A 27,487-nucleotide genomic window follows, 5' to 3' on the forward strand; every position below is an offset into this window, starting at 1 on the left:
ATTTATATTAAGAATACATTAATATTAATTGCTTTATTATTATTGTTTTTATTTTATTTTTAAACTGCCAAATGGCAATTACACATCTCTTAAAGATGTGTTCTTTCATTTTTGTTTTCAACTGCCAAATGGCAGTTACAATGTGTGGTCATGTCTTTTTTTTATATATTGTTCTCTCAACTGCCAAAAGGCAGTTATATTTCTCAACTGCCAAATGGCAGTTTCTAATTAACTACGAAATTGTAGTCAAATGGAAATGGTAGTTTCCATTACCAATTCATACAAAATTGGTGGTTTTTTTTTTTTTTTGTCAACTGCCATATGACAGTTATTTAACCGCCAAATGACAGTTCTAATTGACTACTGTAATTATAGTCAATTGGAAATGGAAATGGAAATGGAAATGGCAGTTTCCAATCTTCATTTTTCATTCAATTCACACGATGAATTGAATTATGCAACTAGCACGTAGAAAGTCTTTTCTAATTAATTATAGAAAAGACAAAATCATAACTAAATTACTTCATAAAATTTTGTAAATTCAAAATTCTTAATAGAAGTATTCTTTTAACATAAAATTTACATTTAACATTCATGTAATAACAAATATACTGCATAAAAACAATATTAAAAACCATGGCTCTGATACCAATGTAGATTGGAAATGAAAACTTACTTGTGAGAATTCATTTTCTTATTCCTAGATCAATTACTTCAGTGTCACTTCAATTACTAGAATCAAAGTGATATTTCACAGTACGAATGTCTTTGTAAATCTTATCAAAGTAATGCAGAGAATCCAAGATGAGAGAGAAGAAAGAAATAATGATTATTCAGCAAATGAAAAACTATTTTTCATATGGGTTATGTCCCTTTATATATGATTAGAGGAGGTGGTTACTTCCTTTAGTAACTCCTATAATAACTTGGACCAGACCCATCTATCATGGGTGGACCAGGCCTAACCTAATAACCAACAAGACGTCTTGGGGGTGGCTGGAAAAAAAAAGGAAGATTACAATGAGTTTGCCTTGTTAAAAATGGAGAAGAAACCAGAATGGAAAGTGTGGCTTAGGCTTCAGGTGAATGATGGGAGGCTGATAATTATTGTGTTTGTTGCAGCTATGATGGTTAGGATGATTTGTTATGACTTTGGGTGTATGGGTTGTTGCTAGTATAATGAGTGGCAACTGGTGAAAAAGATGAAGGGGATGGCAGTGACAATGAGAAAAAAGGGTTCTGATGTAATAGCCCAGCCCAACCTGTCAGATATTGTTCGTTTTGGGTCTTATTGTCCTCACGGATTTGTTCTTGATGACCACACATGGCTTCAAAACACGTCTAACAAGTCAACAATCAGCACTATTAATAAGGTCAACTACTAAATCCTCACCCGCCAATGTGAGATATTACAATCCACCCCCTTTAAGGAGCCCGATGATCCCATCAGCACAACCGGATAGCTAGTGAGGTTGGGTCTGATACCAAATATAACAGCTCGGGCTAGCATGCCAGATATTGTCCACTTTAGGCCTTACAGCTCTCACAGATTTGTTCTTGGTGAGCACACATGGCCCCAAAATGCGCTTGATAAGTCAACAATCAGCACTACAAAAAAGGCTAATTACCAAATCCTTACCCATCGATGTGGGATATTACATGTGATGACCTTCCGTTTTTTAAAAAGGAAAGCTTTGTATATGTGCAAGGTGAGAAGAGAAAAATGGTTAGTAGAGAGGGAAAATGGGGAAGGCTGAAATTGTTGAGTGGTTTTGGGACTCGAGTCTTGTTTGGTGCAATGGTGCAACTACTGTTTTTGCTAAATTTTGAATTTTTCTTGTTTCAATTTTTTTTTGTGTTTGGGGATTATTTTGGTGTATTATTGTCAAGAAATAAATTTTATAAAATAAAAAAATTATTTTAATATATTTCCAAACAAAAAATACTTTACAAAACAAGTTCTACCACAAATCTCAAACACCTTAAATGTTAATGTTTTTTCTATATCAAGGCAGCGACAAACTTCAGTCTCTTTAAAAAGTTATTATTTTTAGGTCCCCATTTTTTATTTTATGAGATATGTATTTATAATAAAGAGTTTCAAAGTCTTAAATAAACATAATCTCCTTCTTTTTTTTCAAATTTAAATTTGATTCAAATTTTAAAAATAAAATATGAAAATAGATTTATCTAATATTTTATTTAAAAAAAAAAAAAAAACCTTGTAGCGGTGGTGAGATTCTCCTTCACCTGCTAAACAAAGAAAAACCCACAAACACACAATCGATTATTTCTTCCTTTTTTTTATTTGCTTATTTCTTCCTCATGGTTTGTCGGTTGACGGTTAAACCACAGTGGTCGATCTGGTGGTTGGTGATTGTGAGGAGGCTACTAGTCATGGGGAGAATAGTTGTGGGTTATGAGGAAATGAAAGTGAGAAAGAGTTTCGGTCATTTGTGAGTTAGTGGTGTGGAGATGATTACAGCTACTGGTTATGTGGCTACGGTGGCTGGTTTCAGTGTGGAGATCACGATTAATGGTCTTCAATTATATGAGGGAGAATGGGTTGGTGTTCACGGTGGAGATGTTATGTGTGAATTAAAGGGGAGGATAAAAACGCCATAGGGGTGGTTGGATATAATGAGTTTGGCCTATAAAAAATAGAGAAGAAACAAGAATGGAAAGTGTGGTCCGGGCTTCAGGTGAATGATGGGAGGCAGATAACTATTGTGCTTTTTACGATTATGGTGGTTAGGATGATTTGTTACGACTTTAGGTGGATGAGTTGTTGCTAGTATAATGGGTCGTAGCCGATGAAGAAGATGAAGGGGATGGCAATGACAATGAGAATAAGGGTTGTGATGACCGTTTGTTTTTTAAGAAGGAAAGCTTTGTTTATGTGCGAAGTGAGAAGAGAAAAATTGTCAGTGAAGAGGGGAAAAGGGGAAGACTGGAATTGCTGAGTGGTTTTGGGACTTGGGCATCGTTTAGCCCAGCGGTGCAATCTTTGTTTTGCTAAAAAAATTTTTTCCTTATTTTTTAGTGTTTTAAAATTGTCTTGATGTATTGATGTTAAAAATAAATATTATAAAATAAAAAAATTATTATTATAATGCATTTTCAAATAATAAGTACTTTGCAAAGTAACCTTTACCACTATCTTAAACACCATCTAGATGCTAGTGTTTTTTCTATCTCAAAGCGGATGCAAACTTGAGATATGTATTTATAATAAAGAGTTTCAAAGTTTTAAACAAACACAATCTATATATTTTCTTTAAATTAAATTAAATTTTAAAAATCAAAACTGAAAAAAATATATCTAATAGTTTGTTTAGAAAAAACAAACTATTAACTAATATTCTAAAACATACGGGGAAAGTACTATAGCTTTCCCCACATGTTTTTTTTTTCATTTGTTTTTGTTTTTTTGTGTTTTGTCTTTCTTTCTTTTTTGTTTTTTCCTTTTTGTTTTGTTTTTCCCCACATTTGTTTTTGTTTTTTTCTCCTTTTGTTTTTGGGTTTTGCATGCTTTTTTCTTTCTTTTTTTTCCAAGACTATCTTCTTCTTTTCTTTTTTTTTATTCTTTTTTGTTTTTGTGTTTTTTTAAAATTATCTTTGTCGATTTTTTTTAATATTGAACTAGTTGAGAATTTAGTTCTGTATTTTTTTTCTTTAAAACATTATGGATTATTACAATATTTCCCTGCATGATTTTTTTTCTTTTTTTAATGAATTTTTTTTCTTTTTTTTTTTCAAAATGGTCTTTGTTGATTTTATTTTTTTCATATTGAGCTGGTTGAGAATTTTGCTTCGTAGTTTTTTCTTTAAAACACTGTGGATTATTACAATATTTCCCCACATGGTTTTTGGTTTGCTATAGTATTTCCCCACATGTTTTTTTTTAAATTATCTTTTTTGAATTTTTTTTTAATATTGAACTGGTGGAGAATTTAGCTTTAACTTTTCCCACATGTTTTTTTTTCTATTTTTTTATTTTTTTTTCAGAATTGTTTTTGATGATTTTATTTTTTAATATGGAACTGATTGAGAATTTAGCTTTGTAGTTTTTTTTTAAACACTGTGGATTGCTACAGTGTTTCCCCACATGGTTCTTTTTATTTTTTTATGATTTTTTTTATTTTTTTTTCTAGAATTGTCTGTCGATTTTTTTTTCATATTGTGCTGGTTGAGAATTTAGCTTTGTAGTTTTTTTTAAAAAAAACACTGTGGATTGCTACAGTGTTCCACACATGATTTTTTTTATGATTTTTTTAAAATTATCTTTATCGATTTTATTATTTTTAATATTGAGCTGGTTGAGAATTACAATTGTAGATTTTCTCATGAAACACTATAAATTGCTACAGTGTTTTCCTGTATGGTTTTTTTTCCTTTTGTTTTTTTTGTTATGATTTTTTCCAAAATTTTCTTTGTTAATTTAATTTTTTTAATATTAAGCTGGTTAAAAATTTAGTTTTGTAACTTTTTCCTTGAAAAAATTATGGATAAAAATAGTTTTTCTTCATATATTTTTTATTTTATTTTTTTTATTAAACCACGACAACATATAAACATATTATAAACTCACATCATCACGCGTACATGACATTTAATATTAAATGGGGCTAAAATTAGGTTATAGCGTAGGTTGAATTTCTTCATTCGCGCCCTATGGCAGTCGTCATATGCCTAGGTCTTTCTCTGAGCTGTCAGATATCAATTATCTTACTCTGATTTTGAAGCAGGCTCTTTTCTTTGATTGTATTTTTGTTTGCAGGAGCGTATACTGCGCGTGCAAAGCAAAAAAATACCACGAGAGCTGAAGGAAAAATGGTCCAAGTGCATATCATCAGCATTTTTAGCGTGATGGTCGGCATCGGACGAGTGATGCATCTTTAAAGGACCAGAGGACTAGCTTCAGGAGAAATCCGAGAGACAATGGAGGCTATCCATTATCACATCATTACTACTCTGTTTTGGGATTTGACAGGTGTAGAACAACACCACATACTCTGTTTTTTTATAATTTGTCTCTCCCTCCTAAGAAAAACAGGGGATTTTGTATTTGTGATGAACATTGCTTTTACCATTGCCACTCTATGATTTTTCTATACACAAACATGCTTTGTGGCTTTGTTTGGCTTAGCAATTGTGATATCTCCATGCTAACTTTTGCTCTTTTTCTTAGAAGCTGTCTAAGATCTTAGTGCATAAATTATGAGCTCTTTTAGATTGCTTTGTCACTCTAAATACATTTGTTTTTTGCAGTAATTCTTGTTAAATACTTATGCAATAATTTCTTGGCCAACTACCCAGACAAAACTTCATTTACACGATGAAATTTGGCCCACGGGTAACCTACCTAGTCTTTAATGGTTAGCAGTAACTTGTGTCTCAGAAATCTGGGCTGCCTATTAATTATTTCTGCCATGGAAGGATTTTTTGCGTCTAGGAATGGTAAAAGTACTTGCTCTCCATAAAGGTGAACATGAGAGGCATGTTTTCAATTGAGAACGGAAATGGAGAAGTCGAATATAATTATAAACATTCATATATATTGCTTTTTTATATTTTATATTTTATATTTATTTCTTACAAAATTGAATTTTTAAAATAAATTTATTGTTGAATTTATATTTTAATTATATATATTTAACTATATATGAGAAATATGTAAAATTGAAGATTTATATGGATTTAATATTTATCTTTTAATTAGATATTTATTAAAGATACTGCAGATATTCTACCATTATATCATTGTCTAATATAATTTATTTGTTACCTAGATTAGATATGATTGTGTTTTTATTATTAGTATATAATCTTAACAAAAATCATGGGAGAAGTTATGTGCAAGATTATTTTTCATTGCTGCATAATTTCTCTGCTATATATACATGTTTGCAGCCGAAGAATGAATCAAGAATTCTGTTTTCGCAAATAGCTATATCTCAAAAAATTTAATGGTATTAGAGCATTGGTCTCTAAATTCTTAAACTGTAGGCAGAATCAATTGTGCTAACATAGAAGATCACTTGAAGGATGTCATTGATATTTGCTCAAAGATCTCCATACTAGCAAATTGTTCTGATGATACAAACACCTCTCAAAGATTAAGCTATGTGTTATTGAATGAATTCAATTATCTTTCTTGGTCAAAGGTTGTCATTATTTCTCTTGGTGGAAGATCTAAGTTGGGATTTATAAATGGTTCTACCATTTCCCTAGAAGTTAATGATCGAGAATATGAAGCATGGTTGTCCAAAGACCAACTGGTTGTGTCCTAAATTCTCAACTCCGTGGAGAGGAACCTTGCTGAGAATTTTAGTTTCTTATAATCATCATTGGACCTATGGGATGCCATTCGTGACATGTATGAAAAAAAAAAAAACTCTACCATAATTTTCTAGATTCATCGCGAGGTTGCCAACCTCACTAGGAAGGAAAACCTTGTGTTCAGCTATTGGGAAGCTTTAAAAGCTTGTGGAATGAATTGGAAAAGTATCGCCCTCACACTATAGATGCTACCACATTATGGAAAAGAATTGAGGAGGATAAAATTTTTCAATTGTTGACAAGTCTCAGCCTAGATTTTGAAGACCTACGAAGCCACATTCTGATGAATCCAGAATTGTCATCCTTGAAATTAGTTTGCGCTACCATTTAACGTGAAGAAATACGCAGAAAAGTAATGACACGTGAAGTTGGGGCATCTAATACTTGTGCTTATCAAACCAAATTGATGTTCCAGAACATGAATTTTAGATTCTCTGATCATGGTCAGTACAGACCACTATCTAATTCTAAATCCTACAAAGGAAAACATATTGATTTGAAGTGTCAATACTGTCACAATCTTGGTCATAATGCAGATTGTTGTTGGCTTCTTCATCCCAAAATTTACAAAGGATATGAGAAGATAGCCAAAACATGCAAATAATCATAAGTTATATCTTGCAAATAACGATGCAAATTCTACCGAGAGCTTCTCTGTCAATTATGCAACTTTGATATCTGATTTTGTAAATTATTTGCAAGACAAACATGGCCAAGAAAAGTCATATGATGAATTAACAAGTCAAGGCCAGAAGCAACTAACTGCTCTTCTCAGATATTTTATTGATTTTTTAGCAGAAACAAGCCCAAAAATAGCCAAGGTAATTTGATTGCTTTCATGACTACATTAGAACTTGTAAATTTACATGATCTTTGGATAATTGATTATGGTGCCACCGATCACATGTCAAACAAATTAAATAACATTCATGACTTTAAGTCATTTGTCCATCCCACGTTTGTGTCTGTAGTTGATGGGAAAAGTGCTTATGTTAATGGGAAGGGAAAAATCAACCTACTCTGTAATAAGATAGTGTCAGATGTTCTTTTTGTACCATCATTTCCATTTCAGTTGCTTTTTATCAGTAAGATTGCATCTACTCTAAATTATGAAGTTCCAAAGTTATGTTTCAGGATCTTGTCTCCAAGGAGATGATTGGCGAAGGATTTTTCCTACATGGTATCTATTATATCTCTCATAAATCTTAAGTCTCCAGGGATTTTCAAGCAACAGCTAATCCTTCACATGAGCTCCTCTTATGGCATCATTGTCTAGCTCACCCTTCAGAGTTGTTCTTAGTAAAATAAAATCGGTTCAAATACATGAACAAGACTTCCTTTTACTTCTTCAGTGTCAAAAACCACTCATGCATTTGAACTTGTTCATTCAAATTTATGAGGACCCTTCTATACTTCCATTGATGGTTTTAAATATTTTGTTATATTTATTGATGATTTCTTTAAAGTTACTTGGGTGTATTTGCTGAAAGCTAAGCATGACGTATTTGATTATTTTAAGGATTTTTATTTATTAGCTATTAATCAGTTTTTAGCTCACATTAAAATCTTTTGATCTGACAATGGCACCGAATATATGTCCAAAGACATGTCAAAATGTTTATGTTCTAATGGAATTATGTATCAGACTAATTGTATTGGCACACCTCAACAAAACAGGAAATCTGAACGCAAAAATCATGATCTGCTTAAAAAGAGTGTGCCATCATGCTTCAAATGAATGTTCCCAAAGGTTTTTGGTCATATGGAGTCCTTACAACTACTTATCTTTTAAATCGCTTACCCAGTCGAGTGCTGGATTTTAAATTTTCTCTTGAAGTTTTGCAGGATAAAATTCCAGATGTATCTCATATTAAAGTATTTGGCTGCACTTGTTTTATGCACTTACCAGCTACACATCGTGACAAGCTGGATCTTAGAGCTATTAAGTGCATATTTTTGGATTACTCCACAACTTAAAAAGGATGCAAATGTTATAACCCCTTGTTGAAGAAATTATATGTTTTCAGGGATGTTTGATTTCTTGAAGACACCATATTTTGCTGCAGGAAATCGGGGGAGACCTTATCCGATTTCTTTCCTTTGCCTAGTATTGAAAATACTAACCAACTTCCATCTGTTATCCCTAGTTTTGATCCTGCTCTTCTCATTCCTAACCAACAGACTCAGTTTCACATTGCATCTGATCCTAGAAATATTGTTACTGGCCGACAAAATCAGCTTCAGATTGCATCTGTTTTTAGTGATGTTGTTGTTCCTATCCCTGATTCTAGCAATCCCCAACCTGATAATACCAACATACACGAATTGCCATGTTCTCTTAATGTTCTGCCAGCTACTATAAGAGTTTCTCTTCAAACACGTCAACCGTTATCTCGAATATAAGATTATGTCAACTACAATGTGAAGTATCCTATTTCCAGGTTCATGTCTTATCATCGACTTTCTCGAGCACATAATGCATTTCTTACTTCTATATCAAATGTTCATGAACCAAAGACATTCACAGAAGCTCAATCATAAAAAGTATGGCAGCAAGCCATGAATGAAAAATTGAAAGCTCTTACTGAAAATCACACATGAAGTATAATACCACTACTTATTGGAAAACGGGTTATAGGCTGTCATTGGATATTTAAGACAAAATTTAAGTCAAATGGGCAAATTGATCGGCACAAAGCTCATCTCGTGGCTCAAGGTTTCACTTAGAAATTTGGTATTGACTACAAAGAGACATTTGCTCCCGTGGCTAAGATGACTATTGTCAGAGTTCTTCTATCTGTTGCTATCAACCAGGGGTTGTTTCTCTGCCAAATGGATGTAAGAAATGCATTCTGACATGGAGATCTTGAAGAAGAAGTGTTCCTGAAACTTCCTCTCGAACATCCTCAGAATGGAAGCTCTACACTAGTTTGCAAACTTCACAAATCTATATATGGACTAAAGCAAAGTTCTCGAGCCTGGCATGCTAAATTAAGTGTTGCTCCTGAAGATTTTGGTTCTACAAGAAGCACTACAAACTCTTCCTTGTTTATTCAGCTTGATTCCACTCATAAACTAGTTGTGTTAATATATGTGGATGATCTCATTATAACAGGGAGTAATGGTGATTCCATAACTCAGCTTAAAAGATCTCTTCAACAACAATTTTCAATTAAAAACCTTGGCTCCTTGAAGTATTTTCTAGGCATTGAAATGGCAACCTCCCGTAAAGGATTTTTCCTTAATCAGTGTAAGTACATTATTGATCTGTTGAAGGATGTCGATATGTTGCATACTAAGCCTGTTGCAAACCCTTTAAACAACAAACTAACATTGGACTCTTCAAGTGAACCTCTTGCTTCCTACACTCACTAACAGAAGATTATTGGTAAACTAATTTACTTAACAATCACTCGACCGAATATTACATTTTCTGTTAACCTTGGCAGTGGATAAATGCATGCTCTAATGGTTCAGCATCTTGGTATGGTAAAACGTATCTTACGGTATCTGAAAGAGACCATTAGCCGTGGCATTGTTATGACTCACAATGGTCATAATAACATCATGGGCTACACTGATTATGACTGGGCATGAAATTCTTTTGATCGTCGATCTACCACTGGATATTGTATGTTTGTTGATGGGAATTTGATGTCTTGGAAAAGCAAGAAAAATCCATCATAGCTCGCTCATGTGCTAAAGTAGAGTATCGTGTTATTTCCTCTGCTGCTTGTGAACTGATATGGCTTAAACACCTTCTTGCATATTTTGGATTTCTTGGTGTTACTATAATGATATTGTTTTGTGATAATCAAGCTGTTATACATATTGCGTCCAACTTGGTGTTTCATGAACACACCAAGCACATCGAAGTAGATTATTATTATATACGTCAGCAAGTTCAAGCAAAACTTATCCAACCTCAATATGTACGTTCTCATGATAAACTAGTTGATGTGATCACCAAAGCTTTGCTTTCTACTCAATTTCACCGGTTATTGAGCAAGTTAGGATCCACCAATCCGCTTGATCCAGCTTGAGGGGGAGTATTGAAAATACTATAGATATTCTACCATTATGTCATTGGCTAATATAACTTATGTTTTACCTAGTTCAGATATGATTGTGTTTTTATTATTAGTATATAATTTTAGCAATAATCTTAAGAGAAATTATATGTAAGAATGTCTTTCGTTGCTGCATAATTTCCTTGCTATATATATACATGTGTATAGTTGAAGAATGAATCAAGAATTCTATTATGCAAATAGCTCTGTGTCAAAATTCTTCAATATTGCTTTTTTATATTTTATATTTTATCATATATTTATTTCTTACAAAATTAAAATTTTAAAATAAATTTATTATTGAATTTATATATATATATTTAACTATGTATGAGAAATATGTAAAATTCAAGATTTATATGGATTTGATATTTATTTTTTAATTAGTTATTAACTATCAAATGATATATACACACACTATTTTTCAGGAATTTCCAAACCCACAACCCAAAAATGATTAATATGACATGGAGACGTGAAAGTATAACTGCCCCCATTGCTATTCCTATTTGTTTAATATTAATATAATTCTTTTTAAGAAAAAATCATTTAGAGGAGGCTTTATTTGGATAATAAAAACTTAAAAAATAATTTTCTTTGATAAAGAATCATATTATATAGGCTTTAGAAGTAAAAAAAAAAGAAATAATAAATTCTTTCTATTCCTGAAAACGTCATGAGCCCATTGATATAAAAATTGTTTAATAACAACTACCAATTAATTTTCCGGTTAAATCTCATCTTAAAATCCAAGTAAAAGTCATGATTGACACAAAGGATTCATTTAAATTTTACCAGCAAAGTTTGGATTGAATCTAATTTCTTGTATTGAGGTTTTGATTTATTGATGTTCCATTTAAAGTCTCAATTAAGAATAGATTAATGGATTTTTTTTTTAATTTCTGATTTAGATTTGATCAAATAAATACCTTACTGATCTGGCCGGTTGATCCAGTGAACCAGAAATAATTAGGTTAAAAACTCGATTGTAACCTGTTGATTATTTTATTTTATTTTATTTTTACCAAAACGATGTTATTTTAATTTAAAAAATATGATTGATCCGGGTGATCCAGGCAAAACTTGTGACCCGAATCTTAAACCGGGTTGATTAACAGGCTGGATTTCAAAACTCTGTATATACAAAACAAAGAATATTTAAATTAGAGAGATCGTTAAGAAATAAAGATAAAATAAAACTAAATCGTTATTTCTATTTTTTTTTTCTTCTTCCAAAATAAGATTAGTAAAAGTGTGAATCCCTCGTAATGCCTATTTTAATTCTATAATTATTAACTACCATAATCTCTTAGCTTGACCTTATTTTCAACATTAATTGGATATATCAAATATTCTATTTGATGCCTCCAATCCACGTCCACCTTCTCTTTCGATTCCCAGTAAGTTCTTCTCTCCTTTTTCCTCCGCTCAACTCCGCAATTTTTTCGATTGCATTAATTTTTTGAACAGCATGGTTTTTTTTTTTTTTAATTAAGGTAATTGGAACAGGAAAGAATTAATGATGGCATGTTTTAATGACTGTATCAGTGGATTTGGACAAGGGTGTCGTTGACACTTCTACTTGTTGTGTCGAAGAAGAAGAAACTGTTGGAGATGGAATTGCAGAACCGGATGTTGGTATGGAATTTGAATCTGAAGATGCTGCCAGGAGATTCTACACAGAGTATGCCAGACGGGTAGGATTTGCTGTGCGTGTTATGCAACGTCGACGTTCGGGGATTGATGGAAGAACTCTTGCTCGTCGTCTTGGATGTAACAAACAGGGTTTTTCTCCTAATCACAGGACTGATGTTGGCCCGGACAAGAAGCCTAGGCCCGGTGCACGAGATGGTTGCAAAGCTACAATCTTGGTTAAAATGGAAAAGTCTGGAAAATGGGTGGTTACTAGATTTGAAAAGGATCATAATCATCCTTTAGTTGTCACCACCTCTGGATTCAGTTCATCAGTTAGTATCTCAACTCTCAACTCCTTGCTTCTTTGTTTGTTCATAGAATTAGAATCTATTCAACAATCATTTTCACCAGCCGGGCTAGGTTTTTTTTTTTTAATCTTTCTGGGGAAATATATTTTGTGTATTTCTCTTTCTCTCTCGGTGCCAAATGCCAATGCATGATTACTTGGTGTCATTACCTTTTGTTATACGTATTTAGAACAGGTTTAGTTGTTTCCCCAACTCTTAGGTGGGTGAAGCAGCCCAAAGTTTTCCACCAATGTTGCCTTTCTGAAACTACAATCGCCAGTATTAGTGGTATGTATATTCTGCAGTATAAAACCTGGGATGGGTTTCGCTGTGCTGACATCTTTTGTTTTTCTCTCGCATATGAATTTAGCTCCTCATCAAAATCTTAAAGTGGGAGGGAATTTCTGTGGCTTATATATATGGTGATGATTAGCCTGGTCAAATAGGCGTTTCCTGATTTGCATTTATCTAGCTTTCTCAATGCTTAAAGAAACCGGACAACTACATGCATGTGTAAAAAGACTGTTTCTTTGTGAATCAATCAAGTGCTATTTCAAAGATTGCAATAGTTCTTGAATAGAGAAGGGTGGCTTTTTTTTCAACACTTTCAACCGGTGTATGTGGCCTTAGGCTTACCATATCTCAGCAAGCATGACAGGATGTTCTACTTATGGTCCTTGCTCGGATATGCATGACACCATGTCATCATATCACATTTTACTCTTAGCCCTGCCATTAACTACATCTAAACCTCTTGTTTGCTGTTCTTACATCACGTTAATTACCAGTCACGTTGTTGAATGTGGCTCTTAATTGGACTGCTCCTATTACCTTTCTTGGGCGTTTCCGCAGCTGTATGCATTTATTGTATGCTCTGTGTTTTAATTGAATTAAATAATTGCATCAGGATAAACAGTTTGCAGAGTTTTAACCATTTTTTCTGTATGAGTACGATATTTGCTGGCATGTCTCCAATGGCATCCATATTTGCAATATGGCTGGACGGACAGTCCAGTGAACCTTTTTCTGGTGGCTCCTTGAGTTATGCAGAATCAGCAGGCACAAAACATCTATGCAATCTAGCTTCACATATTTACTGTGATTTGATTTAGTTACCTTAGCAAATTGTTTGCTTTTTTGAGCATGTAGGGTGGCAAGGATAAGAAAATTGAAGAGCTTACTCAAGAGTTAGAGCATCAGGAGCAATTATGTGCAACTTATCGTGAAAAATTACTCAGTTTTATGAACAACGTTGTGGAGGAAGCAGAAGAACTGGCTTCAAAAATTCAAGTTATTGTGGACAGTGTCAGGAAAGTTGAATCGGAAGTGCAAAAGTTTTCCCGTCATGGATAGCCTTGGCATTTAACGTAAGTATTTACTTTTGGTCATGAAAGCTTTTGATCGTTCTTAGTGTCTTATAATCATTTTATTTTGCTCAAGATGTTTTAGGATTCGATTTGGTAACATTATTCATTAAATGCAAAGTAAAATATATGTTTTCTATGGTCCTGAAGTCTAAAAAAATATTTTTTTACCTGCTTATACGGTCAGATAATGTACTACTTTCTGATATATACTTGCTGCAATGCGTCTCAGGTTCACCAACACAGGAACTATCTGCCGATACACTGCAGACAAACACGTCAGGCATATGTTAATGAGCTTGTAACTCAACTAACATCCATTTCCCTCTCTTCCAAGAGGTCTCAGGTTTTAGTCTCTCTTTCGCAACAAGTGAGGCTTACACAGGCCAACTGCAATTTCAGATGAAACGGCATGCCACTCAAGTTTTGTTTATCATTGTCTATGTTTCTTTCCTTTATTCATAATGTTCAGGAACAAGTTTGCTTCTTCCTTTCAGTCCATAAAGGGCATTGGTCAAAGCTGGACATTCATCTAATGAGCTGCGAATATGCTTTGGATGAATGACAGGGAAAAAAAATAATCTTTTGGCATTGCCTTGGCACTGCACAAGAACTGAAAACCCTTTAGAAGCATAAAAGTAAGCAATTTACGAAATTGAAGTTGGAATACTGTAGTAAGACGGAAAGGCAGTGTCTTGCTGGCATTAATTTTTAATGTTGTGACAGTTCCAGATTGCAAGTTGGTTGGATGATATTCTTCACTGTCAAGTAACAGGAAAAAAATTAATTTAAGGTAATGGAAGTGATATTGAAATATTTCCTTTTCTTTTTGGATGGGGTGGGCCAAGGCCAGTGAAATTAAAACTGAAGGTGATATCGGGCCCAATAAGCCGAGCCCAGTAAATAATAAAGAAAAAAGGGAAACACTCTGCAGTCGGGACTCGGGTTGTTAGTAAAAACATTTTACTATTTATGATGGTTATAGTTATAAGAGGTTCGACGATGCCCAACGTGGATTTGCCAAGTATATTCACGAATAAGCAGGTTACTCTAGTTTTATTTTTAAAAGAAAAAATTTAAATGATATTGTTTTGAATAATTTTTTAAAAAAATCTCGTTTAAATCGGGATTAATTAGATAATAAATTGACTAAATTTAAATCATCTAAATTTAAACGAAATACTTTTTAAAACAATTTAAAAGAAACTCATTGAACTAGCAAGATTTAATAATAGGTTTATCGAGACCTTTATTTTTATCTTTTAAAAGAACCTTTTTAAAAACTCTTTTTATTTTTTCAAACAAAAAAAAAAGAGAAATTTCTAGATGAAATAATCAGGTTAGATTGTAATAATAGATTGTGTTACTCTAGAGGAAATGAAATAATTTTATTTTGCTTTCATATATAGTTGATGGATGGATAAATGACTAGCTTGTCTAAATTTTTAGAGTCCAATGAACAATATTTGTAATCAAACGAAACAGAGGTGTTTTCAAGATAAAAATTATGATGAACATTATGAGCTAGCAGATGATGAGCTCTCAGCTCTCAGAAAATATTGAATTATGTCTGGATAAGGTTGACAAGATTATAGAACAGTCTAGTAAAACTTTACCTTGTATAATAACCCTACATTGGCATAGAATTCAAAGTCAAGAGAAAATGATGCATGATTGATGAATCTAAATTTAACAGATCTAAAAACTTTTAAAATTCCCATAAAACCTTAAAAAATCCAAAAACATCCCCATGGGCTTAGGATGCCATGCCCGAACCCAAATACTACCAAGGTGCATGGGCTCGAGCATGGAAGCCTGAGCCCATACTAGGCGTACGCCTGAGCTCGGACATGGAAACCCAAGCCCACCATTTTGGCGTACGCCCAGCATGCTGGGCATGACATGTCTGGCCTTACTAGGCATGCTGCCCCCTTGGTAGTAGGCTTGACATGCCCAATTGATGTTGGGCGTGATGCCCAGCACCAAGGTGCTGGGCATGCACCCTAACATTCATGTGGGCTTAGGCTACTACTCCCGAGCTCAACTTGCTTGGGTTCAAACAGTGCATCTGGACTTATTTTTCACCTCTAATAGGTTTAGGCACCTTATCCGAGCCCAACACTCTATTGAGAATTTTTTTAGAATTCCACGTGGATCTCACAGTATTTTATATTGATCCAATACATATTAATTTGAGTAAAGTACAACTCAAAATATCATAATAGTGAAATTACACTTCAGCCCCTCTTCACAAAATGACAAAACTCATAAGTTATAAATACAACATAAATCTTTCAAACTTAAGGTTCACAATCTCTTCATTTTTAACACTTTCAACATATATATTTTCAAAGTTTATCTCTTTAAAATATCATTGCACTTTCTCTCTCTACAAAGTTCTTGACTTAAGCATATGAGAGTCTCAACATCCATCAAATGGGACCTTTTGTAGGTACCAGCTATCAACCACATTGGCTTACTAGGCACCACTAGCCATCACTCACTTGAGCTTTTCATATCAAGCTACTAGATACCTTGGCTAGGGAGAATGAATTAGATTGTTTGAACTAAAAGATTAATTGATTATCTAATACATCAACCTTATTCTTAAGCATCTTGGATTTTGGAAATCATGAACAAGAATTTTATATTGTTTATGGATGACATACAGGTTTTACTACGTGTATCCATCATAACCAGCGTTTTCAAATAAATATATTATTGGTCAGGATTTTGTTTGTTTGAAAGAAGGCTTTCCTAGAAAGAAATATGTATATAGGAAAGATAGAGTTCTTCCTCACCTACCCTACCTGTGACTTAAGAAGGTTGTTATGCAATGTTAAGACTTGCTTCAAAAGATGGCTAGGGTAGGGTGTGTTGTCACCAAATTCATTAGAGAGCACAATCCTGCATTGATATCTACGACACTTTTCATATAACACTCTCTGCTTATTTGTCTCATCTACGACATCAAATCACCATATCTCCAGTTTTACTTAACCTCAATGGACTACTTGAAAATACTTTGTATTCAATCACAATAATGAATGCACACGTCTCAATTAGAACCTCTATAGCTATCATTGCAAGTGCAAAGACCTCATAAGATGTTTAAACTATAGAGTAAAGTTGTGTGTGTGTGTCTATATATGTGTGTGTGTGTGTGTGTGTGTGTGTGAATATGATTGAGCTATTTATTGACCTTTGGGTCACATATTAATATTGTATGTATTATAATGATAATAATTAAATATAAATGAACTAATGATATGCTTGTATAAGATTAAGTTTAAACAAGTTTATATGAAAATCACATCAACAAGCATGAGGTATTGAATGAAGACGTCAATCAACAAGTCTAAGATGCAAAGCAAGTGAAGACTTAGTTTTTAAGTGTTTATTTTAGTGTTTAAATGTAAATATTTATATCTTACTTAATAGCACAAATTAAAATAAATGCACACACTTCACTTTGCATTAATTTAAAAAGGATTGATAAAACGGTTATAAGAATTCACTAGGATTAAAACTGATCAATCTAGAATTCTATATGAACCGGTCGACCATTTAATGATACCAATTTAACAGGTCGACCATTTGTTCATACGTGATGAAGACCTGGAAATTTACAGGAACCGGTCGATTGATTGGCTTGACCAATTTGAACCAGTCAACCGTTTGAGTTGTCAAATGAACAATAATGGCTATAAACAACTACTCTTTGCTAGAATCAATTATATAGCTTGCTAATTGAATAATGTAATATAAAATTTAACTATATATATATATACATACAAGCTATTTAAAGAGAAAAAATAAATTCAAACCATTAATCCTAAATCATACTCATATTTGTGCATTAGAACCTTCATATTTTTACACAAAAGTATAAATTCTCATACTTACTACACTTAAACACCTTCATACATTCTAAGTGCTATTGAGTGAGATATAGAGATAGAAGCTTCAATTATATTATCTACTATTTGAGAGAGTGTTGTTATATTTCAAACAATTATAATCCTTCAATAGTTTAAGTAAAAAACTCTTGGTCTTTGGTGAGGTTCCTCACCAACGTGAAAAATCTTGAAGATGGTATTTCTTCAAGTGGTGAAAAAGGGCTTGGGTGAGGATTCATCAAGGACATTGTAATATTTGGTTGGGACTAGTAAAGAATACAATAATTAAGACCGGTTTGGTGTTTGAGGTGTGGATGTAGGCTTGTCGAACCACGTTAAAAACCGAGTTTGCAATTTCTATCCTTATACTCTTTACTTTAAGCACTTTAATTAAATTGTTGGTTAATTATGTTTATTATGTTTAATTAAGTTAATTGCAATGTGAAACACCTAATTCACTCTCCTTAGGTGTTATTATTGCCTTAATCCTAGAACAACAATTGGTATTAAAGCCTAGTTCTTATTTATATAAGTTTGCTTAGACTTTGAGTAGAATAATAATTAGTAGTTTTAATATTTTAAAATGAAGGATCATCAACATCTAGGACACATTTCTTTAATGGTAATGATTATGTCTATTGGAAAGCTAGGATAATTATATATCTTCATTATATTGATTATGATTTATGTCAATTTATTGAAAATGGACCTCACAAGCCTACTAAGATTGAAAATGATATAATGATTCCTACACCTAGAAGTGAGTATACCGACGGTGATAAGAAGTTTTTTTTTCTATGGATGATAAAGCTATGAACACTTTGTATTGTGCCTTGAATAAAAGTGAGTTTAATAGAATATCATCTTGTAAAAAAGCTAGGGATATATGGCATACTTTAAAATTAACTCATGAAGGTAATAATCAAGTTAAATAATTCAAAACTGATATGCATGTACATCAATATGAGTTATTCAAAATGTTTCCAAAAGAATCCATAAGTAGTTTGTTTACAAGAATGACAATTATCACTAATAATTTGGATGCTTTTGGTAGGACTTATACTAGTGTCGATATTGTGAGCAAAATTCTTAGGTCCTTGCCAAAGACTTGGGAAGCAAAGGTGACGGAAATCCGAGAAGCTAACAATCTTACCAAACTTTCATTGAAAAAGCTCATCGGTTTACTAATGACTCATGAAATCATAATGGAAAAGCAAGAACTAGAAGAGATGCCAAAGAAGAATTTGGCATTCAAAACCATACACCATGTTGATAGTGATGATGATGATGATGAAAAAGAAATGGATGAGGACATCGCACTAATCATAGACAATTCTAAAACTTCCTAAGAAAGAAGCAAAGAAATAGAAAATTCTCAAACTTTAAAAAGGATGGAAATAAAAAAGAATCTAGTAAAAAGACACTTGGATGTTACAAGTGCAATAAAACGGGACATATAAAAGTTGATTGTTCTCTCTTTCAAAAGAAGAAGAAGAAACATAATCACAAGGAAGAAATGAAAGCAACATAGAGTGACGATTCAGATTCTAGTTCAAGTGATGAAGATAGCATGTTGCAAACGTTGTTTCATGGCAATTGAAAGCGATAATTAGATACTTTCTTCGGATGATGAATCTGACCTCTCTTATAATAAATTGCATATTGCATTTGGGACATTGTATGATGAATACAAAAAGTTAGGTTCTAAGTATAGTTTATTAAAAAAAAAACCATGCATGTTTACTTGTTGAGAAAAATACATTAGAAAAAAAAAAGCATGCATTGTAGTTGAAGATTGTGATAAGATGAACCAACTTGAAGAGGAAAATAAAGCTTTAAAGAAAAAGGTTAATAGGTTAAAGACTAGAGTAACTAAATTTACTCAAGGTTCTAAGATCTTAGAAACCATTCTAGCTAGTCAGAGATGTGTCTTCAATATAAAATGATTAGGCTATCAACCTAAGAAGAATAAAATATATTTCAATAACTATTTTTTAAAAGTCAAACAATCACATGACCCAAATCAAACATGCAATTATTGTAGAAGCATTGGTCACTTGATTTATGCATGTCCTATGAAAAAGGGCAAAGTTATTTATATGACTTGGGTTCCAAAATGAATCACCACTAACCACAAAAGACCCAAGAAGGTATGAGTACCAAAAAACTCATCTTGATTTTGTGTGTGTAGGAATTAAAGGAATATAAGGACTAGTTCTTGAATAGTGCTTGTTCAAGAAATATAACCGCATATGATTTATTATTTTAAAGCATAACAAAGATTAATGGTGAAAAAATCACTTTTAGAGACAACTCAAAAGGAAATATCATTGGAGTTGGCAATATTGAAGGTAAGTCCTCTCCTTCAATAGAAAATGTGTTTCTTGTAAATGGTCTAAAACATAATTTGCTAAGTATTAGTCAATTGTGTGATAAAGGCTACAAAATCATATTTAACCATGCATGTTACTTAATCCTTGAAATGATAAAGTTTTATTTGTTGGTAATAGAAAAGAAAATGTTTATAAGATTAAAATTGATGCATGCATAAGGATAGAAAGTTGTCTTATTGCTAGCATTAATGATAATTTTCTTTGGCATATAAAATTAGCTCATATAAGCCTGGATATTTTTTTTCTAAACTTGTAAAAAATGAGCCTATTAAAGGACTCCCTCATATTGCATTTAAAAATGAAAAGTTATGTGATGTTTACCAAATAGGTAAACAAGTGAAAACATCTTTTAAGAGTAAGCACCATATTTCTATTGAAAGACCTTTAGAATGGCTACACGTAGATCTATTTAGACCAACTAGAGCTAGAAGCATAAACGGTTATAGATATATGTTTGTGATTATAGATGACTTTACAAGATATATATGGGTTTTGCTTTTAAAATTAAAAGATGAAACTATTTTTGAATTTGTTAAGTTTTCAAAGAATAAACATAAGGAGTGATTATGATGGTGAATTTATAAGTGATTTTTTGAAATGTTTTGTGAAGAAAAAGGATATCACCATAACTTTTCAACTCGTAGAACTCCTTAACTAAATGAGGTTATGGAAAGGAAAAATCGGTCTCTTCAAGAAATGATAAGACCAATGTTAAATGAATTTAATACCCCTAGATGTTTTTGGGCGGAAGTCATAAGCACCTCTTGCTATGTTTTAAATCGTTACCTTTAGACTGGAGTTGAAAAAGACTCCTTATGAGCTTTAAAGAGAAAGAAAACCCAACATCTCATATTTTAACGTTTTTTGTTCAAAATGCTTTATTCTTAACACCAAGGATAACTTGGACAAGTTTGATTCAAAATCCAATGTTGGTATTATTTTTGTTTTTGGATATTCCTCTTCTAGTAAAGCTTATAGAGTTTATAATAATGGAATACTTTGTCATGAAGAATCTATGCATGTTGCCTTTAAGGAAACTCAAAATGATAAAATTGATGAGATTCTAGATGACATAAATGAAAGTGTTCAACATTTAAATCTTAATGATAAGACACCTATAGAGAACAACAATAAAGAAATGAACAAGGATCAACCAAGCATAAGTCATCAATAAGAAATGGTAAGTAACTCTTTTGTACCACTAAAAGAACTAAGGTATGTAAACTCTCATCCTTCTGACTTAATTATTGGTTATCTATTTAAAGGAACCAAGACTAGGGTATCTTTTAGGAACATCAATGAGCATTGTATATTTGTTTCGTATATAGAGCCTAAATCTTTCCTAGAAGCTAAGAAGGAAGCTAAATGGATTTTAACCATGCAATATGAGCTAAACCAATTTGAAATGAATGATGTTTGGGAACTAGTTCCTAGACCTAAAAATCAATCCATTATAAGAACAAAATGGGTTTTTAGGAACAAAGTTGGTGAACATGGGACAATAATGAGAAACAAAGCTAGACTAGTTGTCAAAGGTTATAATCAAGAAGAAGATATTGATTATGAAGAAACCTTTGCACTCATGGTTAGACTAGATACCATAAGAATGCTTTTAGCTTTTGCATGTCATGCCAATTTTACACCTTTTCAAATGGATGTAAAAAATGTATTTTTAAATGGTTTTATCATGGAAGATATATATTTTGAACAACCTCAAGGTTTAGAAAACTTTTATTTTTCCAATCATGTTTTTAAACTCAAAAAGGTTTTATATGGCTTAAAACAAGCACCAAGAGCATGATATGATAGATTAAAGACTTTTCTTATTGAAAATGATTTCAACGTTGATAAAATTGACACCACCCTCGTTATAAAGAGAAAAGGTAAAGATATATTGCTTGTACAAATATATGTTGATCATATTATATTCGATGCTATTAACAAATCTGTTTGTAAGAAATTTGTAAAATGCATGCAAGATGAATTCGTAATGAGCATAATGAGAGAATTGAACTTTTTCTTTGGATTGCAAATCAAGCAAGCAAGAGATGAAATTTTTATCAACCAAAGCAAGTGCATTAAGGATCTAATAAAAACATTTGGGATGGAGCATGCCAAAAAAGTTGACACGTCTATGGAAACATCAACCAAGCTTACTATGGATGGAAATGGTAAGAACATAGACATCACCAAATATCAAGGTATGATTGGCTCACTCTTATATTTAACTACAAGTAGACCCGATATTATGTTTTGTGTTTGTCTATGCGCACATTTTCAAGCATGTCCTCAAAAATCCCATGTAGTTATTGTTAAATTCATTTTTAGATATTTGCATGGTACAATTGACTTAAGGATGTGGTATTCGAAAAGAAGCGAGTTGAATTTGATTAACTATTTGGATGCAGATTTTGCTGGGTATAAAGTTGATAGAAAAAATACTAGTGGAATATTTCACTTTTTAGGATCATCCCTAGTATCTTGAGCTAGCAATAAGCAAAACTCAATAGCTCTATCAACAACAAAAGCGGAATATATTATGGCGGGTAGTTGTTGTGCTAAGATTTTATGGATAAAACAAACTTTAAAAGACTTTGGACTAAATTTTGATCATGTTATTGTCATGTGTGATAGCACAAGTACTATAAGTCTACCTAAGAACCCTATATAACACTCATGTACAAAACATATTCAAGTGAGACATCACTTCTTAAGAGATCATATGTTGAAAGGTGACATTATACTTGATTTTGTTAGCACAAAACATCAACTTGTAGATGTTTTTACGTAGCGTTTAGGTAAGGATTTCTTTTATGAAATTATAAGGAATCTGGGCTTTATACATGCTAATGACATTCGAGGTTTTATGCTTGTGTGAATACATTATTAGAAATAAGTTGGATATGTTTAAACGATAAAAAATAGTATACCCTTTTTAGCATGAAAAATCTATTATGCTGTAAAATTCTTTGACAATGCAGATTTAGGATGGACCGGTCAACCGGTTTGTCATACCAATTCAATTGGTTGATCGGTTGAAACAAAGAAACAGAGGGTTAGCTACTGGATGAACAATAACATTTTGAAATTTCATTTGGTTTAGATTTTGAGACAACAAGTTGGATAAAAATGGTACATGTTAATCTATTTAGAGTTGTCGAAAGAGGTTTAGGAAGCATGTTAAGTGATTTTGGGATAGATACAGTATTTGATTATATGGGTTGGCAAAATCTTTTTCATTTGAATAAACTCACCTATTTTAAGCTTATCAGAATGTTTTTTTTGTAAATATGCGAATCAATGTGAAGCCTAGAATAGTAAGTCATTTGCAAAATAAGCAGAATGAATTTGACTGTGATACTTTAGACAATATTTTGGGCAATAAAATCATTGGAGATTTTGTGTATGAAGTTTAACTTCATATATTTCCTAGAAGGTCCTACAGTTTATGAAGTTAAAATCATATCAATCATTGGAGATTTTGTGTATGACAAAGTCATAGCACAACATACTGATCAATTGAATTTCGCTCCAGGTGTTAAGATTAAGAGTTAGGATTTGCTTTTACATCCTAGAATTCTTCACTGCATAATAGCATATATATTTTGTCCAAAGAGAGGTATTATGATGAGGTCACTTTTATGAATATGTGTTTGATAGATTGTATGATTAGAGGACGTCGCATTAATCTCCCCTATATTATGATGAATATTATCATTACGGTCCATAATCAGAAACAAAAATCTTTACCATATGGTCAATGTTTAACTATTGTTTTTGAGTATTTTGATATCTTGCTCACCAATACAGATAAGAATCCATACTCAAAAGCAATGGAAATAGACACCATGACACTTAACAAAATGGGGTATGTCTTGACTAATGACGGTGCTTGGATGTCTAAAGACCAGATTGGTGCTCATGTTGAAGAAGAGCATGTTGAGGAAGAAAAGCAGAATATTGGTGGTGATGCTGAGTTTGTTGATATGTTTGAGACGCCACCTAGAGCTTCCTCTTCAAAAGATGTTGGTACAAGCTCTTGGCAATCAAGGATGGAAGTTCGATTAGAGCATATTGAAGGTGGGATGCATCATATTCGAGAGGGTGTGCACGATATGAAGGATATGATGGCTAGTTTTCTCACCACCCTAAACGATTATACCACAATCATTTAATGTTTTCATTTTTTTTTTGTTTTTATTGCTTTTCATTTTTGAACATTATGCAATGGTTTTATGTCTTATTTCTCTATAATTGTTATACTTTCCCAATTTTCTTTTCGTTGATGACAAAATGGGAGAGAATTGGGGAGATTGAGGAAAGAATTAAAGAATAGATATAAAACATGATTTATGATTAAGGGGGAGAGAAATATATATATATATATACAAAATAAAAAATAGAGATTGTTGACCTTTGGGTCACATATTAATATTTGATGTATTTTGATGATAACAATTAAATAGAAATGGACTAATGATATACTTGGATGATATTAAGTTTAAACATGTTTATATAAAGATCATATGAATGAAAAAATCAATCAACAAGTCCAAGATGCAAAACAAGTGAAGACTTGGTTTTTAAGTGTTCATTTTAGTGCTTAAATGTAAATTTTTATATCATACTTGATAGTACAAATTAAAATGAATACACACACTTTACTTTGCATGCATTTAAAAAGGATTGATAAAACGGTTCTAAGAATTCACTAGGATTAAAATTGATAAATCTAGAATTCTACATGAACCGGTCGATTATTTGTTGATACCAATTTAATCGATCGATCGTTTATTCATACGTCATGAACAACTGGGAATTTGAAGGAACCAGTCGAACGATTGAGCTGTTAGAGGAACAGTAATGGCTATAAATGACTATTTTTTGCTAGAATCATATATATAGCTTGCTAATTGAAAACTTTAGTACAAAATTTAACTATACACACACACAAGCTATTTCAAGAGCAAAAACAACTTCAAATCATCAATCCTAAATCATACTCATATTTGTGCATTAAAACCTTCATATTCTTGCACAAGAGTATAAATTCTCATACTCACTACACTTAAATACTTTCATACATTCTAAACGCTAGGGGTGTTCGAAATAACCGATTAACCGAGAAAACCGATAAAACCGAAGAAAAATTAACCGAAAAAACCGAACCGAAATGAAAAACCGATTAAACCGATTGTCAAAACCATAAATTTTAACAGGTCCGGTTCGGTTTTGGTTTTGAACCAAAAACCGGAACAAACCGAACCGGACCCATTAAAAACCAAAAGTTACACAAATCTCTGAGGTATAATAGTTAAATTGTAACCTAACCCTAATAGTTAATATAACCTTCCTGTCTCTCACAAAAAGTCGTCGCCCCACCCCCCCAATTAATTTCTAATCTTCCTTTCCTAGTTTCCCAATCTTCCTCTCAATTAATTTCTAATCTTCCTTTCCCGTTTCCCAATCTTCCTTCCAGTGGGTTTGTTGAATGAGCTTTCAGTGCAAAGGTCACATTTTTCAACTTCACATACGAAAATTGATGTCCAGTGATTTTCAGCGAAAACATAGTAAAGAAAATAGGAGTTAACAATTGTTTCTCTCCCTTGCTTCTGTATATTTATAAGCCTCTGTAACTTGAAAATTTATAGTAGCTTGTACTTGCTATGTATACTCCATAGAAGAAGAACAAAGCTACCATATAGACAATATCTTTGCGCATCTTTGTCACTTCTTGTATCTTTTTCTTGTTTTTATCTTTCCTCCCTTTTCATTCTTAGCTGTCTTTCTTGTGGTAAGTATTTGTGGTAATGGTTGAGATCGATGGGATTAATGGCAATGGAAACCATGGAGGAGTTGTTTTGGATATTAAAGATAATTATCCTTCATCTAGCTCCATCAAGAAAGTTTATGTCTTGAATTTCTGTGCATTTCATGCAAAAGGTGCTGCAAAATCCATCTTCTTTCTGTGCCTGTGTTTTCTCCTTGCCATATGAAAAATCTAGATGATGGGATTAGGTTTCCCGGTTTTTTGCCAAAAAAACCGGATTTAACCGAACCGGACCGGTTCGGTTTGAACCGGTTTTCGGTCCGGTTCGGTTAATATTTCACAAAATTAATGTAATTCGATTCGGTTGGTTTTTTTAGTCTAAACCAAACCGAACTGAACCGTGAATACCTCTACTAAACGCTATTAAATGAGCTATAGAGATATAAGCTTCAATTGTATTATCTACTCCGTAAGAGAGTGTTGTTATATTTCAAACAATTATAATCCTTCAATAATTTAAGTGAAAAACTCTTAGTCATTGGTGAGGTTCCTCACTAAGATGAAAAATCTTGAAGATGGTATTTCTTCAAGTGGTAAAAAGGAGCTTGCTGAGGATTCATCAAAGACATTGTAATATTTAGCTTGTACTAGTAAAGAATACAATACTCAAGACCGGTTTGGTGCTTGAGGTTTGGATGCAGGCTTGCTGAACAACGTTAAAAACCAAGTTTACAATTTATATTCCTATACTCTTTACTTTAAGCACTTTAATTAAATTGTTGTTTAATTGTATTTATTGTGTTTAATTGATTTAATTGCAATATTTGTTATTAATAATAGAACACCTAATTCACTCCCTCATGGGTATTATTATTATCTTAATCTTAGAATAACACTATTCATTGCCATTTGTTATATGCAATTTGATATAGTTCCTAGTCCTAAAATTATTCGCTTCATTGGTGATTAAACTTGTGAACTCAATGTCCAGTTGTCCAACAGACTTGTGTAGATTAGGTTTAGCTCAGTGTTTGGGCTGACAGCACCAAGAGTCCAAGAAGCAAACATTATCTAGAAATTGATGGACTTTAATCTCTATGTTTAAGGCATGATAGAAAACCAAGCGAATGATAATCTTAGAACCATGTTGGGAAGATGTAATTATATTAAGTCCTTGTTTATTTATGGAAAATAAATTCTTTAAAAATAAATTATTTTTTAAAGTTTGACAATATTATGAAAAGTAAATTAAAAAATATTTTTTTTCAATGTTCGACTACATCTTGAAAAATAAACTGCAAGTAACACTTTTTCAAAAAAAAAATTAATTAATTTTTTCAAGTTTATTAAAAAATAAAAACTAAATTTAAAAAAAAATCTAATTTCATAAATTATTTCACATAGAACAAATAGCAATAAAAAAATAAAGATTAAATTTAACAAATAAAAAAGTTGAAAGTAAATTAAATTGAAAGAAAAATTCAATTTCATAAATTATTTCAAATAAAAAAAATAGCAATAAAAAAACAAAAACAAAATTTGAATGATAAAAAAATTAAAGAACGATGAAATTAAAAAATATATAATTTTATAAATTATTTTAAATAAAATAAATAGTAATAAAAAAATAAAAATCAAATCTAATAGATAGATAAAAAAATTTCAAT

General features: G+C 32.1%; 1 protein-coding gene across 2 annotated transcripts; it reads left to right on the forward strand.

Moving 5' to 3' along the window:
* The first annotated feature begins 11,688 nt into the window (after positions 1 to 11,688).
* Positions 11,689 to 14,413, forward strand: LOC7463373 (protein FAR1-RELATED SEQUENCE 5). 2 transcript variants are annotated; one of them, XM_024584626.2, is made up of 4 exons: positions 11,689 to 11,812; positions 11,961 to 12,379; positions 13,544 to 13,761; positions 13,991 to 14,413. In XM_024584626.2, coding segments are annotated over exons 1-3 (624 nt in total). In that variant the 5' UTR covers positions 11,689 to 11,811; the 3' UTR covers positions 13,748 to 13,761; positions 13,991 to 14,413. The 2 variants fall into 2 exon arrangements, with proteins under 2 accessions (XP_024440394.1, XP_024440393.1); XM_024584625.2 differs by lacking the exon at positions 11,689 to 11,812 and having other exon boundaries at positions 11,933 to 12,379.
* The last annotated feature ends 13,074 nt before the right edge of the window (positions 14,414 to 27,487 follow it).

Source organism: Populus trichocarpa, chromosome 14 (assembly GCF_000002775.5).
Source record: "Populus trichocarpa isolate Nisqually-1 chromosome 14, P.trichocarpa_v4.1, whole genome shotgun sequence".
Taxonomy (NCBI): domain Eukaryota; kingdom Viridiplantae; phylum Streptophyta; class Magnoliopsida; order Malpighiales; family Salicaceae; genus Populus; species Populus trichocarpa.